Source organism: Miniopterus schreibersii, assembly GCF_964146895.1.
Source record: "Miniopterus schreibersii genome assembly, chromosome: 10".
NCBI classification, from domain to species: domain Eukaryota; kingdom Metazoa; phylum Chordata; class Mammalia; order Chiroptera; family Miniopteridae; genus Miniopterus; species Miniopterus schreibersii.
In genome coordinates this window covers 45,320,602-45,341,338 of record NC_138110.1, presented here as the reverse complement: position 1 = coordinate 45,341,338, position 20,737 = coordinate 45,320,602, and the positions used below count along the sequence as shown (strand labels likewise).

General features: G+C 40.0%; 1 protein-coding gene across 3 annotated transcripts in view; it reads right to left on the bottom strand.

Annotated features, from left to right (window-relative positions):
• PTPRM (protein tyrosine phosphatase receptor type M) overlaps positions 1-20,737 on the bottom strand; it is a 617,272-nt gene that overhangs the window by 184,656 nt on the left and 411,879 nt on the right. For all 3 annotated transcript variants that reach the window (XM_081149146.1, XM_081149148.1, XM_081149147.1), the window contains one exon: positions 8,329-8,461. In XM_081149146.1, coding sequence (XP_081005272.1) covers positions 8,329-8,461 — 133 coding nt within the window. The remainder of the gene's footprint in view (positions 1-8,328; positions 8,462-20,737) is intronic.

Below are 20,737 nucleotides of genomic sequence, written 5' to 3'. Positions count from 1 at the left end.
TTTAGTTCCACCACAGCAGTGCCAATAAGGAAATAGTATATGTGGAAATAACAAAAACAGCATCCAGTAGATCTAGGGGTGTATTATTTACTTTCAAAGCTCACTCTGGGAGGACACTGGGCAAAATGCGCCTTTCCTGTTCAAGTCAGTATATTATTTAATACAGTATTGCATCTTGTATTGCTGATCTCCGCTCAAACAAACCAACAAAGCATTCCTCCTTTAATTAACACAGTAGCTCCTGTCTATTTTAGCTAAAAATTAATTTTATGTGACTTTCTATAAATGAACCTAAGTTAAAGATTCCAGATATGATTCCTCTCTTTGTTAAAAAGAAATTTAGATTTATGTTAGAAGGATCATGAACCTTTCCAAAGAAGGATCATGAACCTTTTCCCCTATACTCTAAGTATTTTTCACTGTTTTACTCATTAATACAAAATAAAAATAGTAAGAATTGAAGAAATTATACCATTAAGTTTGAATTCCTGGATTCACTAAGTAAGATGACAGTTTAGCCAATGATCCCAAGTAAAACATCCTGTTTTTAGGCCCTGGGTATTTCCAACTCTACAAATTACACGCAGGGCAAAAGTAGGTTTACAGTTGTTTGGATGGAAAATATAATAATTAATACTTAATAGTGCAAGAATAAACTTTGTTTTGCTCACCCACAACTGTAAATCTATTTTTGCCCCGCCCTGTAGAAAGTGAAGCCAGATCAACGTGAATAGGAAAAAGGAGAGCGAGGGTAGGACTGAGGTGGGAATGGCGACATACACTGTGGACATCAAGTGTGGAGAACCATTGATTTCAGTGGTAAATATGCAACCTCTTCTTAACGTCTTTGTCTGTACTGTTAGACTTGAACTTCAGAGGTAAGGTACACAGAAAAAACATTTTAATAAGCTATGCTAACAGATATCAAATAAAAACGAACTGTGTTGAAAAGTTAGAGGGCATTAAAAACAGAAATCAGTAGGACAATTGTGCCCTGAGATGGCCCACTGAAGAGAGTAATTCTGTTCTTTTGTTCTGACCCCAGAAGGCAGACCACTTGGCCCCTTACTGGGTCTCAGTCTGATTTTTTTTTTTTTTAAATCCTCACCTGTGGATGTGTTTATTGATTTGAGAGAGACAGGGAGGGAGGGAGGGAGGCAGGAAGGGGGGGGGGAGAGAGAGAGACAGAGATTGGTTGCCTCTTATATACAACTGACTGGGGATCGAACTCACAACCTAGGTATGTGCCCTGACCAGGAATTCAGCCTGCCTGCAACCTTTTGGTATATGGGATGACACTCCAACCACCAACCAACTGAGCCACCTGGCCATGGCCATGCCCACTCAGAAAAACTTGGGGCTTATTGGGAAGTCCGCATACATGGTAGAGGACTTTGGTTTACTTCTCTGTAGAGAATGTTTTTCCATATTCCAGCCACCCCCTGTCCTGAGCAGGAGCCTCTGCATCAGGAACACTGCTGGGTGAGTGTGGCCAAAGAGCAGTTCACCCTCCTGCTTTCAGCTATAGCACTGTCACCAACACCAAGGCCTGGCCTCAAGTGATGGGGACAGTGAACTGTCTTACTCCAGGTAGCAGTGTTCCTAGCTATTCTCATAATTACAGACCTCTGGTCTCCACAACAAGGAGAGGTGTATTCCCTCTAAAGGAGAAGCTGTTCCTTGCCCTTGCACTTCTGAGCATGGAAACAAAGACTTTGAGGCATGAGTGCAGTGGACATTGAAAGCAGAGTCAGCTACAGCTCATAAAGTAAAGTTATGTGCTATGTATATTAACAATATAGTTAGTATTTGTTAACTTCAATGGTAATAACTTGTTTTCTTCTCCTAACACTCTTATGGGGTAAATACTATTATTATGCCTTGGCACACCTGGGAAAAATGAGGAACACAAAACTAATTACCCTGCCCAAAGCCACACAGCTAGTAAGCCACAGAGCCAAGGTGTGCACGCAAGCATTTGTCTACAAGCCCCCTCTCGCCTAGGCTCTAGTGTTTGTCTCTGAGGGGGAAGGGGAAGAGCAAAGGCTCCCCTGATTCACAGTTTACAAGAAAACTTCACAAAGTTCTCTCACTCACTAAGCCAGACAAGGATGCACTATCTTTACTACTGTGAGTTATCAGAAGTAAACTTAGTACTCAAAGAATACACAAATTCACATATTTGAAAGTATCTTAAAAACACTTTCTTGAAGCAAGTGGAAAAAGCTTTTTATTTAGCTAATTCTCCAGTGATAGCTCAAAAAGAAGATTAAAACATGCTGGCAGGGTTTCAAGTATTTGTAGGCTTACAGCAGAGTAAGCTGAAACGAGATGGCTATATGCTGTTTCCCGCTACTGATTACAGAGTATCTGAGTGTTCCAGAGCAGGAGGCATCTGTGAGTTTTATCGTGTGACTCTGCAGCAAGGTGGTCAACAATCAGACACACCTGGATTTATCCTGGGCGTACTACCTATGTCACCTTGAACTTCCCCACCTCCAATAATATCCCTTAAGCTACTATTTATCAAGCACAAACTATGCACATGAGTTATTTAATTTTCATGCTTCCCTTATGAAGTACGTATTATCATCACATTTCACATTTGCAAACTAAGCTCAGAGAGGTTAAGTAACTCATCTAAGTTTACGCTGCTACCAAGTAGCAGCTGGGATTCTAACCAGGTTTGTAAGATTTTAAAGCCCAAGTTATCATTCGCTGACATTTTCCTCCTTTAAAATGAAAAATTGGTGCCTATATTCCCCACACTCCTTTTTACAATATAATCTTCCTTATAAAGAGTTCTCAAAGAACCCCTAATATAACATAATTAAACCATTAGGTTGAGTCCAGAAATACTGGCTCATACAGGAGGTATCAGGGTAATCACATGCGGTCCAGGTTAGAGGAGGCCTTAAAAAGGTCAGTTTGCTTAACTTACCTCCATACAACAAGCCATTTCAATCATCGTCTATAAAACTGAAGGGCATGAGAGCTAGTTGTCAGGTTAGGACGACATCTCCATGTCCATTTGTGTGTACATGTTTCTTATTTCACGCATGTCAACGCATGCTCTAGTGTACAACACTCTCAGCCTCTGGCTATCATTTATATGGCTGCATATTAAATTCACACATTCTAAATAAAAATCATAAATGTTTACTTCTCTTTCTTTTTAAAAAATGTTTTTATTGATTTTTAGAGAGCGAGCAAGCGACAGAAACACTGATGAGAGAGAAACATCATCGATCAGCTGCCTCCTGCACCCCCCCCACTGGGGGTTGAGCCCACAACCTGGGCAGGTGCCCTGACTGGGAACTGAACCATGACCTCTTGGTTCCTAGGTGGATGCTCAACCACTGAGCCACACCAGCCGGGCTGTCTACTTTTCTAATGTCATTTCTGAAAATGTAACTTTGAAACAGGAATTTGAGTAAAGCTTCCAAAATATTTTCCACATACAACTCACACTTGGTTATAATGGAACAGAAATTCCCATCTCGTGGGGAAACAGGTAGAGCGGGAGAACTACAGTTAGTGCCAGCTTGCCTCTAGCCACGTGCTGCAGGCAGCTCTTTGAAAAGAGGCCTTTCATCAATTTCTCTTTCATCCCTTTTGTTTCATGATGTCTTCAGAAATACTTCCTATTTTTATTGAAGTTTTTTAGTTGGAAGTGCCAGTATTGTTTAAATATAATAGAATGGGTGCTAAATATTTAATGACATATGCAGCACTTGCATTTAATGACAAATATACATCTGTTAAAATGTATTATGGAAAGAAGGTAGAGGTTTAGTGCTTCAAGATTAAAATAGCTATATTTACCTGTAACACATGCTCATGTAGTTGAATAACTAACATTTGCTATTTTGATCAAGAATGCATATCTCTTTAATTATTTCCATATAGCCACAACTTCTGTAATTTCTATTTGCCACAATGGCTGAGACTGAATTTTACTGAAATCAATATAAATATTCTCAAATTTTTAGAAGATCTATAGCAATTTTAGAAACAATAGTAAATATAATTCATCAGGATAAAATTGATGGTGCTTGTATGCTAAATTCTGTCAAACATGTTATTGAGATAAATTATTCCTTATGAAAAAATGTTGAAAATGCAGGTATTTTAATTTACACAAATATATTTAATGACACATGATGAAACATGATAAACACTACATATATCCTACTCAACTTCTTTTATATGAACTTTGAGAGTATATTGTCATGTATGAAACTTTTATATTCACCTCATACCCTTTCTTAACACTTGTGACATCAAAACACTGCACCCTCAAAAGAATGCATGTTTTTGGGTAAGAGAAAAATATAAGAAATTGCTTTACTTAGGGAATAAGGATAATAAATGGAAAAGTCTTGCATCAGTTTTTAAGGAAGAGATAAAAATTAGTCCAGGCAAGGCTCAAATGGATTAACATTTTTACACAAATTAACAACCACTCATTAATTTGTGAAGGATTTATGAAACATTCTAGCCAAGTTAACTGGTCATTCCTGGATTGAGTCATTATTGCTTAGATGTAAAAGAATTCCACAAGTTAGTATGAGTTTCCTTGTTCTACTAGAGGCCTACCTTCAGCAACCATTTTTTTATAGAAGGCTAGTCCTTCAGAAGGCAACACAATCTTAGTTAAACTGATAGTGGAAAACGCTTCCCAATAGTATTTGCTGTTCTTCCTCCCAAAATCTCAGGCCGACCTGGCCTGGCCTGCTGACCAACACAGACAATAACTACTGGCTTTTCCTCAGCAGGACAGGCTTCCAACTGTATTTCAGGAAATATGAATGACTTTGTTTCACCCACACTTCCTCTTGGGCCCACCCTGTCTTTATAACCAATGGCAGGTATTTGCGTTGGCTGACTTGGTACTGTGGGTAGAAGAAAAAGAGGCTAACTAGCCCGTATAGGACAGAAACTCAAAGTTGGCTCTAGGCTCCAACCTGCAAGATGACTAATACTGTACTGAAACCCACACCTGAGTAATTCTTTTCCTTCCCGTTTTAAAATTGAGTACCTCCTATGTGACAGTGGAAACATGGCTAAAAGATGAACCACTCATCCACTAACAGTTCTAGGCTTGAACTGACTGCGCAAAGAGAGCCTTTGGAAGAACCATTGGGTATGTTTAAATAATGAAATACAGTAATGAGCCACCCACTGTACTTCTAGAATAACAAATGCACAGTACTGTCACCACAGGGTGCTACATAATTGAAAAGCTGATATTTTGAAATGGGGAGGGACTTCAGAGATCATCTAGTGCAAATCTCTCAATTTACAGATGAGGAAACTAAGGCCCAGAGAAGTTCAGAATCACAAAGTTAATTAACATACAGATCTAGGAATTCCCAGTCTGAATTCAGTGTTCCTCTGGGGGGTCAGAGAGCAATTGAAATGGGTGAAGGAGATGAAAAGGTATAAACTTCCAGCTATAAAATGCTTGTCATGGGGATGTAATATACAGCATGGTGACTTAAATTAATAATACTGCACTGTATATTCAAAAATTGCTAAGAGAGTAGATCTTAAAAGTCCTCATCACAAGAAAAAATATTTTTGTAATTATGTATTTGGTAACGGATGTTAACTAGATATATTGTGATTATTTTGCAGTGTATACTTTATACCTGAAACTATAAAATCATATCTGTCAATTATACCTCAATGAAAAATATATTCAGTGTTCCTGGTAACCAAACAATGTAACTTATTACATATCAATTACATATTACACTCCAATAACTCATCCATGGTTAATATTATGTTTTAACTATTCTGTTTAAAAAGAAAACTTTTAAAATATAGATTTACATTTTTGGGGAAAACCTTGAACAACTAGAAGTTTTAAGAATTTCTGTTAAATATGACAGTTTGTACCACATGACTGTTCAGGTCTCAATCATATAAGTCTTGTACTCACAGGCATAGTATATTGGCAAATTTGCCTTACAGAGAACATATTTTATATTTTGAAAAAAAAGCAAATATGAAAGTGGCACACACTGTGAAAACAACCCTTTTAAGATTAATATTTAGTAAATAATCATGTAAGTTTAGTATGAGTTATTGGGACTTCGTCTAAAATTATATCAAGGGCATATGTTACCATAGGTAATATCTTCAAACGCATAATTTATAACATTACCTCCATGACTACCTGAGAGACCTAGGTAAACAATGAATTAACCCGGCGGAAACAGACCCTGGGAGGATGAGTTCACATTTAGCTAAGGTAACAAGGGCAACTGCTTGCCAGATAACACAAAACTCCACATGTTCTCACAACTAAAAATAAATCTCTCCAGAATGTTTAGTTTTAATATGCAGGTATGGAAGGGCCTAGTGTTGCTTGGAATTTATACATCATCATACTAAAAAAACCACAAGCTAACAGTACAGGCCACTAGTACCAAAGATAAGCTATCTACATAAACATCAAGGCGGAGAGAGACGAAGTACATCCAGGAGTAAGAATATGAGAGGTGAGACAGACGTAAAGAAGTAAAAAAGGAAGATATGGAGGAAGAAAGAAATAAAGAGATAAACTGGTAAAAAAGAAGACAAGAAGGGTAAAGAAAAGAGGTCCAGAGAAGTGACATGGAAAGGAAAAAAAAAAATTAAAAGCAACAAGAGAAATCAAATGATGGGTGAAAAAAGAGAGAAAGGAACAGAGGAATATGGCAAGTGGAAAGGAAGAGTTGAAGCGATGGGGACCACTGGTGACACACAGCTGGGACAGGGCATCCGTTCGTCCCAAGGCCTGACTACAACCATACACATCAAATAAGCAAGAGATAAGAAAGGAAGAATAAGAATGCATATATATTTGGGTGCTAACTCACCCCTTAAATGTTGCTGCTACCAAAGGGTTTATCCCATCCTTGACTTCCTTCTCGCTCTACAGGGAACTCTGAGTGACCTCACCCAAGCCCATGGCTTCCACTCCAGGACGTGTGGACAACTTTGACTATGGCACCTGGGTATCCCAGTAACACCAGCACATCCAGCGGCCTCGTGGGTATCTCCACTTAACTTTACAGGAACAGTGAACTTCAGAAGTGCAAAGCTGAACTCTGTACTTTCGCTCCCCAAAAACGTTCTACTCCCTATATTTCACATTTTGGTCAATAGGCATATCTCCTCTATGTTGTCTAAGCCAGTAACTAGATTCTTTCTATATTGTTCCATCACCCTCTGCTTCTGCCTCCAAATGGCTACTAAAACTTACCTCCTCTCCTAATTTTTCTAAAGTTGCCCCCTCTTCGTTCAACTGGTCTTTCCGGCCAGTTCTTTCTCCTTCAGACTGTGCTCAACCCTAACATCAGAGCGATCTTTCTCAGATAAAAATTCTATCACACTACTACCTGCTTAAAGGCCACCAGCAGGTTTTAGGGTCAAGTCCATTCTCCTTAGATGACCGGACAAGGCTTTCAAGGCCTCACTTTCCCAGCCTCTCCTTCACCCCGCCATCCATGACTTTACTCCCACTCTATAATTGTTTTAAAACTATGGAGAAACAAAACAAGATCTGAGTATTACCAGTTTGGGAAAATTTATCCTATCGTTCCTTTACCATCTATATTTTTATGTTGGTAAATTTTTATATAAATTGAATATTGTATTATTAAGCAAGTTTTTGCTTATTTTCACAAAACAAGACACCGTATTTTTCAAGTATCAGAGGTGAGGATTGCTCAAAATAGCCATATCTGTTTCCTCCTCCTCGAGACCACCCCTTGGCTAGACAGTGCAACCTTATAACATGCAATGTGCTCTATCTCTTGCCCTTAACTGTGCCCAAGCCCTGTGTTTCCACCAGGCTGTCCTTCGGGTCCCTTTCTCATGGGGTGTTGTGCCGATTAACCCCCTAGCAAGGTGCCTGCACATAACATGGGCTCGATGCTGTCATCGTCGCTATCTTCATTATAATGAGAAGGAAGTCTGCTTGCTCGTATCTCCAAGAACATCAAATAGGTTAATATGTCAGTAATATGTTAAAAATTTCCTGGTGAATAAATGCCTTTAAAGATGCTGCAGAGCTTTATGTACCAACTTGTGGGAAAACACGTGATTTTTATGTTAACTTGGCATGATTTGTTTTGCCTGTTCATCCAAAATAAAAATGTACTCTAAATTCTGTCCCATAACCTTGAATGCTATATGACGAAAAATGCCAACAACTGGAGTCACAGGTGTGTCCTGGTTATCAAAGCCATCTCAGTAACTGAATATTTCCACCCGTATGAAGCAGCTTGACAACAATGGGACAGAACCACATCTTAGGCAGGAGCGAGGACTCACCTTTTCTTCATCACCAGCACAACTCCTAGGAATATAATAACAAACAGCAGGATGCCAGCAATGACTCCAGCAATTTTAACTGTGTGGTCTGTTTGTTTCTCAGGTTCTGGGACAGGTTTTGGAGTAGCAGCTCCTAAAGATGAAAGGAAATGAAAAAGGAAAGAGGGTAAGACAGAATAAAGATGGCACATTAAAAAAATTTCTGCTGCGTGTAACAGTATTAAGACCTGTTACCCGAGGCTGCAGGCAGATGAGCTTTGACTTTTCCAACAGCTTTCATGTACACTGAGAGGAGTGTAACTGTTCACACTGTTCTTCAGAATTTCACCAAATTATAATATGGGCTGGATAGCACACCCATAACTGACCCTTGTATCAGAGACTCTTCTCAAACACAGCTTTTTATATTTTGATTATCTCTATTGGCTCCCTGCTCTTTCTGCCATTTTAAAACTTGCTAACAGCACAATAGCTATCCTAAGCCTTTATCCAAATTTGATTTGCTGGAATATTTTCCTCCATTATTTTTCATAAATGAAGCAGTAATTCCATAACATATTAACCCAAACACCTGGAAAAGCAAGATAAGCTCATTTACCATGCATTTTACCAGCAATTGTTGTTGTTGTTTTTTAACACAATAGAGACTTCCCTCCCCTTGCCGTTGGAACTCTAAATCTAGGTCAAATCTGGTAGGCAAAAGATTCCTTCTAAGCAATTTATACAAAGTAGGAAGCAGCTGATGATCGCACTACTGGCACCCACATTTAATATCTGTTGAAATGAGATAACCAGAGCCTTCCAGTGGCGGCTGTCTTAGCTCGCCTGCTTTCCCATTTCCAAACACCGTTTGTCCTGTTTATGGTATAATGTGATGGAATGTCACATCACCGTCCGATGAAATATCCATTTCCTCTGCTAAATGAGCTCAGGATGAAAAATATTAGGAAGGTAATGTTCAATTCACTAAACAGAATCTATTTTTTTTAAGGGCTTCTACCTTTTTAATCAGAGAGAGATAGTGCTCAGCATCTGAGCCATCGCGTCACCCTCACTAGGTTGACAAATCATGCCAAAAGGAGGAAAATTGTATGTTCAAATTTCTCACCTTAGAATTTTGTTTTTTGTTGGTAAAAATGTAATTAAAATTGCATGTTGGTACCACCTCTCCCTACCCTTTCATTGGGTTTTCCATTCGTGCTTCATCTGGTTCTTGAAAAACTTAACCATCCTTGTGTCTTGTGCATTCTAGATTGGGTTTTTCTAAGATGAGTCAACTCAGAGAAGTAGGGAGTGTCAAGCTATAACTTTGCATCCGTTTCCACTGGGAACATACTAACAATGTTTCTTTCAAAAGACATTCACATTAAGATTGTACAGATGACTCTGCAGCCTAAACACAGAGGGCCATGATCATCTGAGTTTGCACCCTGTGTGTATGTTCCAGTCAAAGTGACAAGCGTAGAGAAAACAGTGATGTAAAATTCACACCTTACTAAATACAGAATCTTCTGGATAACCCTTTTTAGGTCATTTTTATTTCTGACAACTTCAGGAGGATGTCCTGTTATTTTGTTTGAATGAATATCCTTCAAACTAGTTGTCCAGATAAACCTTGAAAATATCAATGCTTACTCCTTTCATTGTAATTATGTCTTAAGTATTCTTCTGCAATATGCCACTGGAACATACAACCAAGAGGTAGACTTGGAGGAGATCATTACATTAAATAAATTGCTAGGAAAAATTTAAAGATAAAATGTGTATTTTATAACCTTGGCTGGGTGGCTCAGTCGGTTGGAGTACCATCCTGTACACCAAAAGGTTGTGAATTCGAGCAACCCGTGAGTGTTTCATTCTCACATCAATGTTTCTCCTCTCTCTCCCTGATCCTCTCTCTCTAAAATCAATAAAAAAACATATCCTCAGGTGAGGATTAAAAAAAAAGTGTATGTTATAAAAAGATAAATGAAAAGTAAAAAAAAGCAATCCATGTAAAAATAACATATTTCAAATTCACAAAACTGAAAAAAGGTTCAATGTTTCTAATTCTGATGTTTTCTACCCAAGTACAAAATCTTAACTTAAAAATAGTAAAATTAAATTATTTTTATTCTTCCAAATGTTGGCATATTTAGAGTCATTCTATGTATCTCACTAGTTACAGACTGTGAGTTCTCCAATTATTTTTTCTACATAAATGATTCACTAAGTTTTTTGGTAACTAAATTATGCCAGTAAATACAACACTTGGGAAAGAAAATTTTTGGAAAACCTTAATCTAGCTTAAAAATTTGAATGTAAAAAAATAACACGGCTAGAACCCATACATTGTGAACACTCAGTAAGAGAGGAGTTTATCCTGATAAGGCCATGCACTTGCTTCTGCAAACCAGGCAAGTAGTGTGTGTTCCTTGAGCCTTTTACCTGTGCTCTGTGGGAACTGGTGAATGACTCTACGCAGCTTTGGGTCAGGAAAGAGCTCACCCCTGCAGCCCTCCATCCCCTTTAGGAAGCAGGCAGGCCCATTGCTATGCAGCCAGCATAGCCTCAGTATTATCATTCCTTAGCACTTACTTTTAACTCATTTCATATTGCAGGTCAAGAAAATGAAATGTTCTATCTCTGCAGGACACAGTTGCAATGTGATTAGGGTAGCAATCATACAAAGTGGGAGGGCAACTCAGGGCGAGGAGGGCTGCCTGGTGCTGCCTGCGAGCCACCCACCCTTTGCCTGCAACGGCTCAGCCACTAGATCCTGTGATGTGCCTGAACGAAGGCACTGATTCGGATGTCTGGGTTTAGCACGGCTGTGGGGAAGCATGAGCACAGTCACGAGTTGGGATGAGATAAATCAGGACCCGAGATAAGCTCATGGGGATGTGCGTCACTAATTCCAGGTTCACTCTAGATACAGGTCATTCCTGCCTTTCTCCCCTGCCCTGCCCTCCAGCCCCCTGAAATGGGTATCTTCATGTTCTCCTCCCACAGGATGCTCTTCTTTCCACTTTGTTTCTTGGGGAACTTGTGGTTGTGAGCTGTCGGTCGGCCTCGGACAGAGGACAATTTAGTGACAGAATGTGGTTGCAAATGACAGCTTGTTCCCTGCCCCCCACCCAAATCTCTGAATTTAACAGTACAATTTACAAACGGCCTGGCAAAAGAGTTGTTTTCAAATTTCCCCCTCTGTCTTGTTATTTTCTTGCCAGGTTCCTAATGGCATAAATTTTTATTCTTTTTTTTTTTGGGGGGGGGTATAAATTCTAATTATTCATGGAAAGGCATTGTTTTCTCTTCTACTGTACATTCTATTTAGAGTTTACTGCACATTTAGGTCATTTTAAAGAGAATAAATTCAAATATTCAAATATATACATTTAACAACGAGCACTATCTAGGCTTAAACGTATTCATTAAAATAATGAATATGCTAAATATCTCCAGAGATGGAGCATAACCTTCACAGACGCCCACTCTACTGGCTCCTACTGACAGCTCTGGGTTTTGCTTCCCCTTTGCGGTCAGCCCTGCAGCCGGCACCCTTTCCTCTCCCGCCCTTGTCCCGGCCAGCGCTCTAGTATGCGGGGTACCGGTCCTCATATGTGTACGCGCACAGCCTTGTAAAGGAGTTTTGTATGCTTATGTTTTTAAACTACATAAATGGCATGCTGTAATAAAAAAGAGACGCTTTGAAATAGCTGCCTGGGACAGCTGGAAGGTGAACGGACAAGGCTGCTGATGTATGGGATTTGCGGGCGACTGGCCTCGAGGCCCAGAGGACACAGAAGAAGGGTTTTGAGAAGTGGACAGAGGAAGGAGACAGGGTCGTGCGGAGTGGCAAGGGGGTGAAGGTCTAGGGAGAGGAGGAAGAGGAGGCACCGGGGCTTCTTGAGCGGAAGGGCACAATGAGACGCAGCTAATGACTGCAAAGCGGACAGTGACGGCGAGATGTGAAGGCCGGGGTGGGAGCCGTGGGTCTGCCCAGGAGCACAGGGCTCTAGGGCCCTCTCCCTGCTCCTCGTAACTCGGGTGAAGGAGGGGACGAGCGGGGGAGAGGCAGAGGTGATCCATGCAGTTTCACCAAGGTGAGTGGGCAGTGGGCAGTGGGCAGATGAGCGGTGGAAGCACTCCTGGAAAGGACGCCTGCTGAGCAGCCCCACTCACGTGACGCAGGCCACTTGCTCTCTGTAGTCTTCAAATTAGCAGCAACTTATGGAGGGCTTTTTATGCTCAAGGCACTGCAACCAGGCTCCCCAGGGGAATTCAAGGTGAGTGAGGAGACGAAATCTCATCCTCCTGTGCCCAATACAGAGAGCCACGCGAAGCGCCACGGGTGAGCGACAGAGCCCAAGCGGGGGCAGTGCAGAGGGAGGGCAGGGGAGGCTTTCTCAGAGGTGACAATACATGGGGGCTTGAAGGACAGCGAGGACGAAAGTGGATGGGTGGGGAGGACGCTTCATAAGCCAAGGCAGGGTGGTCGGGAGCACAAAGGGGTCTTTGTGATAATATCGTTGTTGAGCTTGGCTGAAGCCCAGGGTGGGTGGGGAAGTCATGGAGACAGCTTGGGAAACGGAAGCGTTACGGGGTCATGGGCATTGCTTACCGGCTAGAACAGCCTGTGCTAGATTTAAGAAAGAGATGCCACGGAGGACAATGGAGCTGTGCCCTGAAAACAGCTGGGCAGTACTACCCAGGCTCACTGAAGAAAGAAAAAGGACATTCAGAGAGCCACGGGAAGGCTACTGCCTCACCTAGGCCAGGAGTCTTCAGTGTGTGACCTAAGGGGGCGACTGGGACTGAATGGACACAGGGACTCACACAGTGCGCCCAGGTCTCGGAGAGGGAAGGGCTGGGTGGATGTTGGTGCCATCTGTGGAAAAACATGGTTGGCTTCCTGCTGGGGAAACACGTTTGGGTTCAATGCTTGAACTGAATCCAAGCACAAAATACTTTGTCTCACTAGTACAATATGTTTCACTGGTAAAACAAAACCAAAATATCACTCCTGATATATGGGGGGGAAGAGGGGAAAAGTTGGGGACAGCAACCATGGATGGGTACTGCTGAAGAGAAACCGACGAGTTCAAGAAAACTTATGAAATGAGACATGAGAAAAATATTGTTCTTCCAAGTGCGCCTCAAAGAGCACTGTTTCCAAAAGACACTGTAAAATTTCAATTAAGGAAGCCTTAGATGTTTTGTACTAGCATTTTTATGAATTTATAGAATAGAGAACTTTAATTTTCATAGGTTTTAAAATTTTTTTATCTTTATTGTTTTAAGTATTACAGATGTGCCCCCTCCCTATTGACCCCCTCCACTACACTTCTGCCCCCTCCCCGGGCCTTCCCCAGCACTATTGTCTGTCCATGGGTTATGCCTATAAATTCATTAGTTAATCTCTTCCCACCCCCCCTTCCCTCTAGGTTTTCCTTTTTTGTTGTTTTTTTTTACCTTTTGCAGAGGTAGATTTATTTTCTTTTTCCTTAATAATAGCAACCGCCCGGTTTTAAAGATTACTGTGAGACAGTTCATTCATGTCTTGTGCTCAGAGAATTTGAATTCTTTGCAGTCTGTGTTTAGGTTTTTCAGCTGGACCTTAACATTTCACATAATCACGAAACATCTCCATGATTTTTCATTTAAATTACATATCATTGTTTTTCTCCCTGGGAATGCAAAGTCAATCACTACTCTTGGAATAATCTACATTCACACTTTATGTGTTATTTGTAACCTGATTATGCTTTTGAATTTATAACTCTTCCTTTGTCCCTAATTTCCACCGTTGGGCATGCAGAGCATGTATGACTTACAAATAATAATCAGAATCATAATTTTTCATATAAAACTGAGATACTGGATTGTTTGATATATGCCATCTTTAAAAAATTAATCTACTTTTAAATTTTTTTTCTAATTTCATGACAGTCACTGTCTCCTTTATTGATGTGGCCAATACCCTGCTGGTAAGATGATCTATCAAAGCCTTATCACTTACTATCAGGGCACTAAAAGTTTCAAGAGAATTATCAGTGCTGCTACTATTCTGATGAAACAGCTTTATGTTTTCCATTTGCATTTCTCAAATCATGATCAGGTAATAAAATGAAGAAACGATTTGTCAATAATAAGGTATCAGCTGTGTTCACCTTTCATACAGAGTGAATAATCCATAAAGGCAATGGGAGTAGATGTTTCTGAGGATGCACCAGTTACCAGTGGACATTTCTAACAGTTTGTCTGAAACTAAGTTTGAAGGCATTAAAATAAAAACTACTGCCCCTCAAATTTTCTTCCAGACTTTGTGCCTTTCGGTCATGGTCTAGCCTATGTTTAGCTTTTAAACAACATGCCTGTGGGAGAAAGAATCACCACAGCTTCCTGAACAAAGTCATAGCTATTTGCAAAAACCCCTTGTAATTTGCTGACTGGAATTTGTCATTCCCTATCTTATCAAAAAGTAAGTACATAACACCTAACAAATTCTGTGCTTGATAGAAGAATCAGTATTTCTGAGGTGCAAAAAGATACAGTCCAGCAAAATACACGCAGAAGTGTGATGTGCCTCACAGGCTGGTAAGCTGCATGCACACAAGGTGGCCCTTAGAAATGCACAGAGTATTCCTGGGGTCTTAGGAGAGGGTGGGGGTCACATAATCCCCCAATTCTCATTCAGTAAACATACAACTTTTCCTCAAACAATGAAATTCTTTAATAAATAAGGCTGGTATTAATTGTGTCATTCTGTTCAATTTATTCTAGAACAGAGGTTCTCTAATGAAAGAGACTTGAAGAATCATTTGGAGACTTTTTGAAACATGCAGATGGCTGGGTTTCCCACTGACTCCACATCCAGGGTCTGAGGTAGGATCAGGAATCTATATATAACACTATAGGTGATTCCTTAGGCAACATGAAGAAAAATCCAACTCAAGAACCATTGCTCCTAAAAATCTGTGAGGAAGGTTTTCCCAGACTATGGCAAAGGGAAAAAATACTTAATTGGGTTGTTGTTTTTAAAACACCTAATATATTAATGTACTTTATCAGTTAGCCAACTTCTTTCACTGCACTATTTTAAAATATCCTTTTACACAATTAAGAGGCAAACCTGGTGGAATAAAACCTTGGTTTTATAATTAACCACAATAAGTAGAGATTGGAAGATATTTTTAATTGTAAAGGAATTTAAAGCATGCTGACCAGATGCTACTAAATAAGACAGGAAGAAGGCTGACATTTTGGAAGAATTACTTTATATTCCAGGTATCTTAGACAACTTTTGTTTAATATTGCACCAGGAGGTAAAAATAATGCCATTTTCCAAATGAGAAAACGGAGGCAGCAGAAGCAGTCAAGATAAGGAGCTTTTCCTTAGTGAGTGAGAAGGAAAGTGAAGGGGCTACACTCTGGATCTAGGTCAGTCTGTGACGTCCACTCTTGTTTCACTACATCACAACGTTCCCCAATAATACAGCGAACTCTGGTGATTACTCCTAACACTTTAGAAGACCAGATTCAAGTTTAAAATCATCCTGATCAGTTATAAGGAGGAGAGCCTAACACAAGAGCAAAACCAACCGAACAAACAAACAGATGTACAGAGCAATGCAATAAGAAGAGGAAAATCCTGAAAGAAAAATACGATAAATATATGAGGACAAAGGACTTTCTGGGTCTAAGTGCAGAAGAGAAAGGCCTGGTGATACAGTCAGTGTGATTTTGAGATGCACTAGGGGAATGACATGCACATAATAATCCTTCCAGGGTACGCGATGCTGGGCCAAGTAGAAATGCTGAAAAGGAATCAAAGAAAAAAAATACGAATGATCTACAGGGCAGAAAAAAGGACTATGAATAAAGAAAAAAGAAATTGAGGTCATTTCTGTAACCAAGGGAAAGACCGGCAAGGGCCCTGATGCTCTTTCCCTGGAGCGTTTCAAGGGTGCGGACTATTTCTTGTCCACCGCTGGCTTCTTGCGATGAACACAATGTCTTTGACATAGTTGTCACTTGGCAAGTCTCTACTGAATGAATGTCTTAAGACACGTAGGAGGCATTTTTAAAGAAGACAATTTTCATGTGTGATCTGTGTATGAATGTGGCATATTTTTTAATATACACACATAGGCTTGAACGAGCCGGAGTTCAAGTTCCTACAGAGAAAAGCTGCATCTTTTCCCTCTCTGTGTCCTTAGTGCTTAGAACACATTAGCTACACAGTAAAAGTCAGAGCAAGTAAATAAATTTTGGTTGTACACAAAGGAAATTTTGACCCTCAGCACACAGAAATGAAACATATGACAAAGGAGGTTTTACTCATTTTATCATTCAGTTGAAGAGCAGTCCCATGATATTAGACAGGTTTTCTCACCTCCCCCCTCAATCTCTAAAAAGTCAAAAGACGCTATTCGTTTTTCGTCCCTTCTCATTCCCACTGTCACCAACATGTCTACTTCCCTTTGGACTTTTGCACTTGACTCCCGAGCAGACATCGCATCCAGTCCCTTTTACAGACTGCAAGCATACTTATCTTCTTAGAGAATAGCGCTAATCAGGTCACTCTTTCATTTTAAAAACAGAACAAAAATACGATGAGTTCGCCACTGCTTATTTCAAAAGGCAATCAAGGTCTTCCATGAGCGGGCTCCATCCCCTCTCCTAACCTGATGCCTGTCTTCTTTTCTACTTTCTTTCATCGGCCTGGGTTCCAAACAAATGGAAATGCTCAGTTTTCCTCCTCCATCCAACATTTCCCCTTCTCAGGGCCTTTGCTCCTGCTGCTCCTTCTGCGCGGATGCATTCCCGCCTCCCTTTCCGTAGGTTTAAATCCCACTCAGCCTGCAAAGGGCACCCAGCCCCCATACCTTTCCCGACTGCTTTGGAGAAGGTATTCTCTCTCCACTGGACAGCAAGAGCACCTTGTTTCACCCCTCTTGCATAGAACTTACTATTTTCAACCTTGAGTGAGGTTATTTTGGTAAATCTCTTATCATATACTATAATATAGGCCCCTGGGGACAAAGTTGGTTTTGCTTTTTGGCCTTCACAGACCTGGCCTAGTGTCTCTTTATGTGTCCACAGTACGTGCAGAAACATGTTTGCTGAATCAAAGATTTCTCACAATAAATCTCATTCAGATGTTTCTGTCTCTCTCGTTTGCATGGTTTGCATAGCCCACCTATTCATTTTCCACTTATATTAAAGTTCTCAGACACAGGACAATGGGTATAAGTGGAAAGAGGAAGAAAAGATAAAGTGGAAAGGAAAGGCAACAGGCTTTATCTGGTGGTCTTTCCTCCACTGATCCGCAGTATTTGGTGAGGGTGTTATTAAGGAGACAGAAATCTGCAGCTATTTTTGAATGACCTACATGGGCATCAAGACAATATGCTGAGAAAGAAGGAAAATGTCTGAACATGCTGAGAGACAGTGCACAGAGGAAGGGTGTTTCTCAGTATGTTGGTGACAGATAAAAGTCTTTACCAGTATATTTACTGACCAAACTTTCATCAATAAAAAAAATGAGATTAGTAGAAAAAAAGAGCATGGAAATAAATACCAGTGGCAAAATGTTATATTTCCAGCACTAAAGCAGTGAAATATATATCCATCAATGACAAGAAAGTTAACTGGGTACATATCAGAGAAACAGGAAATGAGTATCCGTCAAGAATAAAGTGTTATGAACTCAATACTTGTAATGATTAAGTGGCTACAGACCATTTTTCATGATCACATATGGAATTTGTTTTAGAAGTCTTTAAACTAGCTAAAGTTTTTGCTGCAGAGTAATTACAATGGTCTGAGGCTTTTTAGAAAGCACAAAGGAGAAACTTCTAATAAATGCAAACATGATTTAAACTATTTAGAATAATTTCATTTAATAAAGTGATTATATCACTCCCAGGACCCTTATTTGAAATCATCTTCCAACTTCCTTGTTACTCATAGAAGAAATAAGGCAGAAATCTGAAAATTCTCTTTATTAAGCCTCTAAGCTGAATAAAAGACACATGCAACTCACTCTGATGTATCTTTACCCATGTGCATGCATAACTGTACACATATATACAGCATAAGATAAAGGAAGTTTTCAAAGATATAGGAGAAGAACCTGCCAAACTGGTTAATAATCTTGAGTAAATAAGACAGCACCTAGGCAAATTCCCAGACAAAAACTGATCTGCCAAAATGCGCTTTGACTAAGAGAGCTCCAACTTGAAGAATAGTTTGTTACAATTAATAACAAACCATAATTAATAATTGCATCATTAGCAATACCAATAAGTAAATTATACATATTAAACTGAACATCAATTACATTGCTGAAGTGATGTATTGCTTGGATATTTACTAGAGTAAATGGGAAAGCTCATCAGAGATACTGATAGATGTGCTGAGCAGATGCCATTTATTAGGCCCAAGGCAGGTGCCAGGCTTATTTTCAAAGACTGTTTCTCAGCGATAGATACTTACTCTTCTAAATGAAAACAACATGTTGAAGAAAACTTGTGATGCTTCTCATTCCCTTACAAACCACTCTATATTTTCCAACTTCATACTCAGTGTCTGAAAAGTTATTTAATGAGATCATCCATAACCCTTCAAACACAGGCCTATTAAAGTGCATCCTCTTAGGTTCTCTTGAGAATTGGTGCTACTGAAGGACAAACACAAAGAATGGTGTCCACATTTAAACCAAAGACAGTGAGGAACAAAGGAACCCCGAATGGCCAGGACAACAACGGGAGCAAGGCATTTTATTCCATGTGCTGGGCTACAGGAAGCACAGAATAGGTTATACACTGCTTTGGGCATATTACCACTTCAAATAAAGTAGTTGTCTTTAAAATGCAGTCACTTTTTTCATTGTTATCATCATCACCATCACTACCGGTATCAAGATAATGGCCTGGGTCATGCTGCTGCTGTTTATAGCCCAAAGACTGGCAAATGGAAAATATTATCTGTGGGGGACTCATTGCAGGTTCTGACATATGATAGAATAATATTCCTCTCATGCTCCGGTGCTCCTGGACACCATGCCATCCACATTGTGTTCATGTAAATAACACCCTATGTAGCATGAAGAAATCCATTCATTTTCCCAGAAGTTCAACATCGTACCTCTCTGAAGGGCTGCGAAATTCAAACTTGGAATGGCAGTGGCCCTGGTATAATTACCTAGTTCTCTTGAAAGCCCTAAGAGCCATAAAACAATCCTCTATTAGAATAAAAACTACAAAGCTACAGAAAAACTTACCAGCAACTGCCATTTCCAAATTCTGCCTTTACCCTGGACCAGCTTTGTGTGGGGTCTTTAATATGCATATATTACTGTATTCATTCTCCCACTGCCCATCATGAAATTAAGAAACAGTATTCTCCCTGTTTTACACATATGGAAGCTGAAATTTATTAAGAGATTTGCCCAAGAGCCTTCTATCTAAACTTGAACTCACTGCCTTCTATATAAAGTAAATGCTTTCCAAATGATGTGCACTGGGATCCGGAGTGTCCATGTAAACCGCACTCTTAAAATTTGGTGCAGAGAATCCTTAGGACCAGATTCCTGTCTGACATATTTGAAAACTGCCCTAGGAAGTGTGCCATGTAGTTTAGAAAATGACCTGTAGTCTAAACCTCACTATCCCTATGAGTTGGTCATTTGTCCCCCTAAGTGCAGAAGAGAGACAAGTACTAGCACCAACCTGAGGTTTACCCCTAGAGGCCTACCACTAGATTGAAATTGTTTTGAAGCTTTTTCTTTTGTTTGAGCTTTTTAAATAAAGCATGCAAAAGTTGTGTTTTATTCCACAACATATTGATTTTTTTAATAAAAATAATGTTTTAAATGATTTTCATCAGGGAAAGTGATACTCCCTCTTTGAAGGCCAGGATTCCAGTCTGCCAAGCATAAGGAAAGGGAAGCAGCTAGGTGAGAGTGCACAGTTCCCTGAAGGACAGCCACCTCTCTCTTCCCCTTGCCCTCAGGACAATATATGGTAGCTAAGCTAGAAAAGCCACGACTTGTGAACAAATCAGGCACTAAAAGCCAAAGCCCAGATCCTCTCACATGAAAAACAATAATTCTAAAAGTAGTAGGTGTATGGGGCATGAGGGTAGGGAGGAGGGAGGTGTATGTAATTTGAACAAGCCAGAATTTTAGAAGTCAATCTTTTTATCTTTGGGCCACACTGAAGACACTGATGAACATGTCTGGACACTGACACTGTCAAAAGGGCAAGTAAAATGAGGTCTTTCTGTTGAAAAGATTGTTGTTGTGTTTCCTCCTTCCACTGACCGGTCCCTACTTTCCCTTGATTCTTTTACATGGTCAGAAAAGTATTTAAAATAAGAATTCTTTTTTCAAAAGGGAGTTTTGTTTATTCTAGATCTATCC